At 34.1% G+C, this 8566-nt stretch overlaps 2 protein-coding genes and 1 long non-coding RNA gene across 3 annotated transcripts; all 3 read left to right on the top strand.

Annotated features, from left to right (window-relative positions):
- Positions 1 to 1410: 1410 nt before the first annotated feature.
- On the top strand, positions 1411 to 1920 carry LOC107190994. The gene is made up of 3 exons (XR_001516269.1): positions 1411 to 1482; positions 1564 to 1735; positions 1804 to 1920. It is a non-coding gene; the product is annotated as an uncharacterized LOC107190994 (long non-coding RNA).
- Positions 1921 to 2737: 817 nt separating this feature from the next.
- LOC107190880 (metalloendopeptidase OMA1, mitochondrial-like) lies at positions 2738 to 3235 on the top strand. The gene is made up of 3 exons (XM_015579766.1): positions 2738 to 2788; positions 2862 to 3029; positions 3113 to 3235. Exons 1-3 carry the CDS (start codon positions 2738 to 2740, stop codon positions 3233 to 3235), a joined length of 342 nt encoding a protein of 113 aa, XP_015435252.1.
- Positions 3236 to 3373: 138 nt separating this feature from the next.
- LOC107190881 (integrin alpha-PS3-like) lies at positions 3374 to 8566 on the top strand. The gene is made up of 20 exons (XM_015579768.1): positions 3374 to 3385; positions 4197 to 4348; positions 4432 to 4678; positions 4740 to 4878; positions 4960 to 5024; positions 5086 to 5227; positions 5296 to 5381; positions 5449 to 5643; positions 5715 to 5814; positions 5887 to 6079; positions 6160 to 6332; positions 6410 to 6534; positions 6606 to 6823; positions 6887 to 7267; positions 7338 to 7521; positions 7590 to 7962; positions 8035 to 8131; positions 8213 to 8342; positions 8419 to 8466; positions 8531 to 8566. The coding sequence occupies exons 1-20, from the start codon at positions 3374 to 3376 to the stop codon at positions 8564 to 8566; spliced, it is 3096 nt and encodes a 1031-aa protein (XP_015435254.1).

The following is an 8566-nucleotide window of genomic DNA, read 5'->3' on the forward strand; positions in this document are numbered from 1 at the left end:
ACTACAAGAACACCAAATATCAATTACAAAATTCGGTTCGCGGTTTCGTCCTAGATCAATGCACAGACGTGTTGTATAACAGGTGGGATCATTGTTGGATAGGTAGAAATGAACCTCTACGATGATCTGATTTAAATTTTTCGAATTTTTTATAATAGAAAAGCTTTTGCATATGTATATAAGTCGTATGGGTAAGAAATTCGTTATAACCTTATTATAGATATCTATTGAAATATTTATAATGATGCCAGTGATTCACGACAGACAAATAACTCTATGCATTATGAACCTCGTTGAGTACATTTATGAACTCGTAAACTTACGTTCCTTTGCTTATAACTCGGAAAAGAATAGTACAGGTGTATTTGTACGTATTTTTGTTGTTTGTTACAAAATCTTTACAGAACATGTTACATATAATTTTTTCAGTTTCGAAATGTGATTTCAAGTAATGTATTATATTTTATTTAATTGTTTTTTAAACTTGTCTTTTTAACAAAATAATTAACTGGAAATATTTCGTGCGGCATTATCGTCACAGACGAAGAATCAGAGTCATTTCAAATCATTATTCGTGACCAGTTCTCTGCTGCCCGTATTCGTACAGTTCCTAGAAACCTCACCATTGTTATATTCAATGTTCGACCGAACCTTTCCGATTCGAGCGTCAACGCATTTCCTGCCATTCTCAATAAATTTGATCAGATTATTTATGAAAGAACGAATGAATGAGATGTTAAGTTACATTTAAATCACAGCACCCTCGTTTTAATACGACGATTCCGCTTTTCAATGTCGATTGCACAATGACTTTCAAAACGTTTTCAAACCCCAATAATCAAACACGGTTGAGGTTAATTAGAAAGTGCAAATTTCTTTTTCAGCCGGTCTACCGATTAATCTGAAACTAATGATCGATCGTAACCTTGCGATGTATCCTCGACAATCTATATCTATATAAATACGTATTGTCAACAATGTTACTTAGCCTGTTGAGTTTGCACTGGAGTAACGTATTGGAATGAAACTTAAACTTTCGTAATACATTTGAAAAATGTAAGAAGTATATATTCTATTTTAATGAAGTAATAACAGAAAGTACATATGTACTGATAGATCCAAAACTAATGATCAATTGTAACTTTCTAACGTGACGTGGTGATTCTCCGTATCAGTAGATTTTGTCAACAATAGTGTGAGTAGTTAATTTTGCACTGAAAAAACATGTTCAGGTACGTTCAAATTTTTCAGTGCAGTTGAAAAGTATAACGAACGTAGATTTTTCTGTTTTCCGGATACAATGCCATAGATTGCAGATGCGCAGTTATTCTCGAGGATGCGCCTAAAAATACTGACTGTCGTACAAACTATAGAAGGAAAAGCGTGTGGCTTGTGGTCGCTTTGACATGTGTCAGCTGATACGTCAAGCTCACACGTTCTAATAACTGTACGAAAAACATTCGACACAGAATTATATACACGGTTCATTATTTTTTCTTTCCACAAAAATATCTCATTCTCTTTACCCTTCCACATATTGACGTAATGTGATAACATTTTTAGAAACGTGTAACAAACGGGGAAATTAGAAGTACCAAGGAATTTTATTTCATAACCCCAACAAAAGTTATTCACTACATCAATACAATTCTGTCCGTTTTAACAGTTACATTTGCCTCATTACCAAACAATGAGGGATTTGCATATAATTTTATGAATTTACTGTGGTAAAAATGTAAGTAAATATGATTTTACATGTTCAATATGCATATGCACAATTAATTTCAATTGATTATTTTACAGTTTCAGTACTTTTGGTCTTTACATGGAACGAATGGACACATCTTCAAATTTGTCTAATGAAAGCCTGAAATACCAATATACATCTGTACCATCTGTGAGAAACCTGACAACACGAACACGGCCTGTTTGGCTGCACCTTATAACAATATTTTTCACTAAGAAAATGTTTCATACTGCACTTAAATATGGTATAGTAGGAAGCATAATGTTTCAGTACACAAAATTGGGATTTTGCTTGTTGATATTGTCAGCCTTTGTAGATCATATCTAAGCAAGTTTAAAATCAAATTAATTGAATATTTGCAGGAAACTGATGTTATTTTAATAATTATGTTTAATTATAGAACTGACATTACTATATTCTCTTGGATAATGATAATAACTATCTGATGTAAAGACAATTAATTATATGAAAGAAATATACGAATATGTTATATTCTGTAAACACAATATACCTCAAACATCTTCAGCATGTAACCATTAGAACTATAATCTCTACTTCAAGGAGTCTTTCATGTGGAATCTCTCCTGAAACACCTTTTATTCAGTCAAGAGGGTATGAAAGAAGTTGGCAATATGCAAGACTTCAAAGAGCAAATTTTCATACCACACAGAGACTACACGTGTCACCTTTTACTGTATTGTTGGTATGTTCTGCCCTTCCAATAGGGGCAATTTTTACTGGGTCTTATGCAAGACATTTTTGGATTAAGTTGACTCCAATAAAACAGCAACAATATAAGAAATGGTATTGGGAAAGAAGAAACACATTTTTTGGTAGATAATTGATGATCCCTTATGGATTTAAATGATACCAAACAGTATTTTGATATTTGTACTTTCAGGTTCCTTAAGTCTTTTTTCTTCCCTTTTATTAATTTATTGGTTAACCCATTTGGAAAGAGATGTAGTAGAGAAACGACGACGTTTCATAATGTTCGATAAAGATCAGCAGGCTGAGCTTGGAACTACTATTTTTACAATGGTATGTGATCATATGAAACATTATAAATATCTACTGAGACATGTTTTTATATAGCATTAAATTTGTTCTATAGCTGTTGACGAAACATCGGAATGAAGTGATCCCAATAAATGACCCTATGTATTTGAGACTTAGTAGGATATTAAGGAAATTGGTGAAGTCTAACAAAGAAGTCTTTGAAAATACAGAATGGACTGTCAGCATAGTGAATGAACCATCACCCAATGCTATGGCTTTGCCAGTATGCAAATTACCATTTTATTTTTATAAGTAAATGTTAAGTTCCATCTAAATAAAAGTAATACACACTCTTTAATGTTTCAGGGTGGAAATGTTATTGTATTTTCTGGTCTTTTCGATATAATTCAAAATGATGATCAGTTGACATTTATTTTAGCTCATGAAATGTCTCATGTTATGCTTTCACACGTAGTAAGTTATACATAGTAGGAAGAGTCACATTTGCAATTTAAATATATCAAATAGTATCGGATATTTATTATGCAATTTCTTCTAGGTCGAATTATTTTCATACAAGGTAATAACAGAAATTGTATATACTATACCTGCATTTCTGATTTGGGCATGTTTCTCAAAGTGGAAAGCATTTGTACTTTACTTAGGAGTTGGTTTACTTCATAACATCTTCTTTGTTTATCCATATAAGAGACGTGTAGAAGCTGAAGCAGACAAAGTTGGATTTCGATTAGCTGCAAAAGTATGCAATCTCCTTTCCATAGACCTATCAAATATTTATTTATTAAACAATGGATTACTTTGTATGTTTTTAGACTTGTATTGACTTAAGAGAAGTGTTAATCTTCTGGGAGCTTATGGAAAGGTATGGAGAGCTCACGGGGGAGAATAAATTTGCAATACCATTGTTATTGACTCATCCTAGTCACAAGAAAAGAGAGAAATGGCTCGCTCGTCAAATGCCAGGAGTTTTGGTTCTCCGTGATCAAGCCGGGGTACTTATTTCTACTTCTTTACAAACTATGTACATTAAGTGGAAAATCCATTACACTTTAATGTATTTTAGTGTCCTGACTTGCCGCTAATAGATCCACGAGATAAACTTTCTCGTTACCTAGAGGAACTCGAAAAACGCTTCCATGAGCGTAATATGTTTGAAACGTTTTTTGGTAAATAGGCCTTTTTTTTGTACACATTAAGAAAAAAATAAAATTTCAATCTTATAGTCTGTTAGACGTCTATACACGCCAGGATGCGACTGACAAGATAAATAATTCGTTAGTCACCGTTAAACAATGTCACGTTGATACTTTTCTCGTCATGTGCCTTATCGCGTGCCTTCCTGTCTGTTAAATAAAAATTCGCGATATTAATTCTTCCCGCAGAGGAATACCGATTTCTCATTGCTGCAGTAAAAGATCGCAGAATGAAGCCGATACTCTTTTTGTTCCTTACGGTAGCGTATGGATACAACATAGACACAACGTTTCCTATTGTTTATTTATATAGTGCTAAGTTTAGTAGTACAAGTTACTTCGGCTATACCGTTTGTTTGTACCACGAGTCGATCAACAATACATCCTGGTAACACCCAATGCTTCATCGTTTCCGTAAATGGTTTTTCCTCGAACAATACTTAATCTTATGTACTAATGCGATTGTGCAAGGTTGATAGTCGGTGCACCGAGAGCAAATTATTCCTCGTTCGTCAAACAGAAATTCAGGCAGCTGATCGAGCCGGGTGTCGTTTACCGCTGTTCACTTGACAGTCCATTCTGTCAGGAAATGAAACAGAAGGAAATTAGGGATGAAGAAAGTTACATAACGCAGCTTGAGATGAATATTGTTATCAAGAAACAAAGGGGCTGGTTTGGGAGCGCTATGTCTATAGACAAGTCAAATGGTGTATTAACAGTAAGCATAACTTATACACCGTCACATGTTTCTTGTGAAAACAGTGATTAATTAATTTCAGGTATGTGCACCACGAACTATTGTAAGTATTTTCAATCCCTACGACAATATCCATTTTGATACCATGCAGGGAATGTGTTACAGTGGAAAGATATCTTCAACTGTACTTTCCACCGAGTACGAGGATCTTGAATATCACAGTTGAGTATTCAAAAATATTCGTATTAGCAGCACGCTGATAATTATAGTACAGCATATAACATTTTTCTTCAATCAATCAGATTTTAGATCAAATATTTGGTACAACCCGATGTATGGGTTTTCCATTCATTATGCCTCAATCAAGGTATGTTACATGTAACTCCTAATAAATTACATTTTGATAAGTCATTTGGAATCACATTTAGCAAAATAAAACCAAGGAAGTGAAGGAAAGACGTCGCATCACAGGAAAACCTATGCACGAGACTTATGGGATTGTGGAGATAATACAAGAAAATAAAAGATTGCTAGCTGAATTACCATTAAACGATGAACTCTCTCAATTTGGTAAGTTCATTACGTTTTCAAATTTCTCATCCTTTCTGTGAGAATAAGACTGTGTAACTGTGCTTCAGGTTATAGTGTTGAGTCTGGCTACTTCTTTAACAAAAGTCAGTTACTCTATGTTAGTGGTGCACCAGGCTGGCACTATGTAGGACAGGTAGTCAAGTTCTGTTCAATTGTTTCAACATAAAATTAAATTCCTTACATATTAACTGCCTGTTCAGGTAGCAATAATTGATGCGACAACAAACGTGACATCAATCGTGGCTAAGTTACAAGGCACTAGTACAGGTGAATTCTTTGGAGCAAGTTTGGCTGTAGGTGATATAGACAATGATGGCTTTGATGACCTTCTAGTTGGAGCACCTTATTGGGAACAAGACAATGGAAAAGTATATGGCTACTTTGGTACCTCTAAGGTGATGAATACACCATATCTTGCTAAATATTACACCCTTAATGTTCACTAACTTTACCCATCTTTATAAAGGGTCATTTTGAAGAAGTTATAACTTTGCAAGGAATTGTAGAAAGCAGCCATTTTGGATACGCGATAGCTAGCGGTGATTTGGATGCTGATGGATTTGATGGTACACACTTTGTTGCTGATTACTAAAAGTGATCTAATTTTTACATTACATATTTTGTTACCTACTTCGTAGATATCATTGTGGGAGCACCTTGGGAAGATTCTGGAGTGGTTTATATATACAACGGTGGTACAGATCTGAAACATAAGAACTTGCGGGCGTCCGAACGAATTGAAGCCATACATTTTTCACTACCGGATACGTATCCAAAACTAGAAAGATTTGGGTTCTCGACATCGAAACCGATTGATATTGATGGAAATGGGTTAGTCATGTTTATTCCTTATTAATACCTTAACATTTATGTAGTGTATATAGTCGAATTATTGTTTTGTATCAACTTAGATACTTGGACATACCAGTCGGGGCATATAAATCGGGTTACGCCGTAGTGCTTCGCAGTAAACCAGTCGTAAAGACAGAACTTTTAATTCGTACTGTGCCCAGTGTTCTCGAAAGGGATGCCAAACAATTCATAGTTGAAATATGCCCACGATATGATGGGTATAACATACAAAGTATACAAGGCAAGTTTCGCAAATATTTATAGTAATATCTTTTAAATACAATGTAATGGATTACAATTCACTTCTAGACATGGAATCCGAGATTAGGGTCACTGTAGATGAACAACATCAGCGAACCAAAGAAAAACTTTTTCAGATGAAATCTTCCACTCTAACATCAACCGCGTGCTTCGAAACGCGAGTCAATATCTTGGTAATAATTTATCTACTTTTACACCACTATTAGGTAAATTTTACTTTAGTTTCATGCAGCATGTTTTTCAGAGGAACATAAGAGATTTCATCGAGCCAATTAGTATTCTTGCAAGGCACGATTTTGTGAACACTAATGCCTCTAGTCATTTCTGTAAATTCTGTCCCGTAGAAAGAAGAACTAACAAGTTAAATGTTGCGCAAATCCTACTTCCATTTAACATTGATTGCGGAACAGATAAAATCTGCAATTCCAATATATCTGCCACGGCGAAATTTTACGGCGTACGGTAGGGATTAAGGTGTTTATTGTAATCTTTCTGGCTTTACTAATCTATCGCTTCATTTTTCAGCGACAATGACACGTGGATCGTCGGATCCACGGAAGTAAACTTAGAAATCAGTTTAAAAAATTACGGAGAACCAGCTTATCTTACCACGCTTCAGTTCACGTTTCCCAAAGGAGTGATTTTGCGTAGCATTTTACCTTTTTGTCAGGAAGACACTTCTAAAGATAAACTATTAGTATTTTGTGAAGCTGGTAACCCATTGTGGAAAGGAGAAGAAAGGAATATTACTTTAGATCTCGACATGAAAGATTTAATTCATGATTCACTGTACAATCGTGAATTAAATTTTTACATAGCAATAGAAACTCGTAGTACAAATCAGGGAACGACGAGTATTACGCGAATGCTCAATCTAGTAAACGAAGTTTCCTTATCATTGAATGGGTTTGTGATTCCTCTAATTTCTTTGATTGCACAGTGAAATGTAGTTACTATTAAATGTTTTAACCCTTAGAAAAGCAAATGAGGAAGCATATTACTTATCTACCATTAAAGATGCTGCTTCAAACATTAGTTTTCAGCACACTTATCAAGTGTACAAACTTGGTGCAACACCTGTAGAAGACGCACAGCTCGTCATTAAAGTACCAGTAGCTATTAATGTCTCAGATCCTTTGATTTACATATATAAACCTCAGGTATAGTATAGTTAATTTGGGGTTCTGTAAATAGTTGTCTTAGTAATGTTTAAAAATTACATTTCTAGCTGTATGTATCAGGAGAACTGTTTGAATGTTTCTCTAAGGATATCTTATTAGACACTGAATCGATAGATGTGCAAAGGGAATGGCCGATGCATAAATTTGATATGCATGTTGTAACTAACAAAATGCAAGAGACTGTTGACTTAAAACATAAGAGAGATGTAAATGAAACACGTTTCGAACTTTATAATGTAAAGAATATTGCGGCATCACAGCTTGCAAATGAAAGTTTCATAAATGATATTCTGTACATGAATTGTTCGACATCTAATGTATACTGTACAACCATTGTATGTAATTTAAGCGTATTGAAGACATTGCAAGACATTGGAAAGGTGTTGATCAAACTGGTCTTAAATGTTGAAAGACTGAAAGGTAGTAGTTCATATTGCACGTTTACTTGCTGCAATTTCAAAAATGTTTACTGGTTTTTCTAAATATATTTAGATATTCTTACAAGCAACAAGGTTGTTTTAAAATTTGATACTGAAGCGACTGTAGAAATATTAAAACCCGCTGTCAGGCTACCTGTTAATGAAACGAGGTAAATTTCTACATGTTCCAAACTATCTAACATAGAAATTAAATATATTTAATGTGTTTATAATTAATGCAACCTTTGTAGGTCTACAATACAGCTTGCAACAATGTTTTACAATAGCCCAAAAAGTGAAGAATTACAATTATGGATTATTATTGCGTCCATATCAGTAGGGCTATTGTTATTGATTATTTTCGCTATGATCTTGAGCATGGTACAATATTCTTTTATTCTTCAAATATTATCATAACACACTGTAATTATTGCTAACCCAATTTTTTAAATAACAGTTAGGTTTTTTCAAGAGGAAAGGCAAACAAAATTTATCAAACGATGAAGTAAGTACATGATAATGTTCCTTGTAATTTGAGTTCAATTTATATATTGATACATTCTTTTTAGAGATTGGAAGAAACAAAAGAACTACCGCGAGATTAA

Source organism: Dufourea novaeangliae, unplaced genomic scaffold, assembly GCF_001272555.1.
Source record: "Dufourea novaeangliae isolate 0120121106 unplaced genomic scaffold, ASM127255v1 scaffold208, whole genome shotgun sequence".
Taxonomy (NCBI): Eukaryota; Metazoa; Arthropoda; class Insecta; order Hymenoptera; family Halictidae; genus Dufourea; species Dufourea novaeangliae.

Excerpts from the sequence above, each read along its gene's own strand:
- LOC107190880 (XM_015579766.1), top strand. The coding sequence starts at position 2,738 with ATGTTCGATAAAGATCAGCAGGCTGAGCTTGGAACTACTATTTTTACA. Across the intron at positions 2,789-2,861 it reads GAACTACTATTTTTACAATG|CTGTTGACGAAACATCGGAA; the intron begins GTATGTGATCAT and ends TTTGTTCTATAG. Across the intron at positions 3,030-3,112 it reads CCAATGCTATGGCTTTGCCA|GGTGGAAATGTTATTGTATT; the intron begins GTATGCAAATTA and ends TTAATGTTTCAG.
- LOC107190881 (XM_015579768.1), top strand. Across the intron at positions 4,349-4,431 it reads TCGATCAACAATACATCCTG|GTTGATAGTCGGTGCACCGA; the intron begins GTAACACCCAAT and ends CGATTGTGCAAG. Across the intron at positions 8,132-8,212 it reads CTACCTGTTAATGAAACGAG|GTCTACAATACAGCTTGCAA; the intron begins GTAAATTTCTAC and ends CAACCTTTGTAG.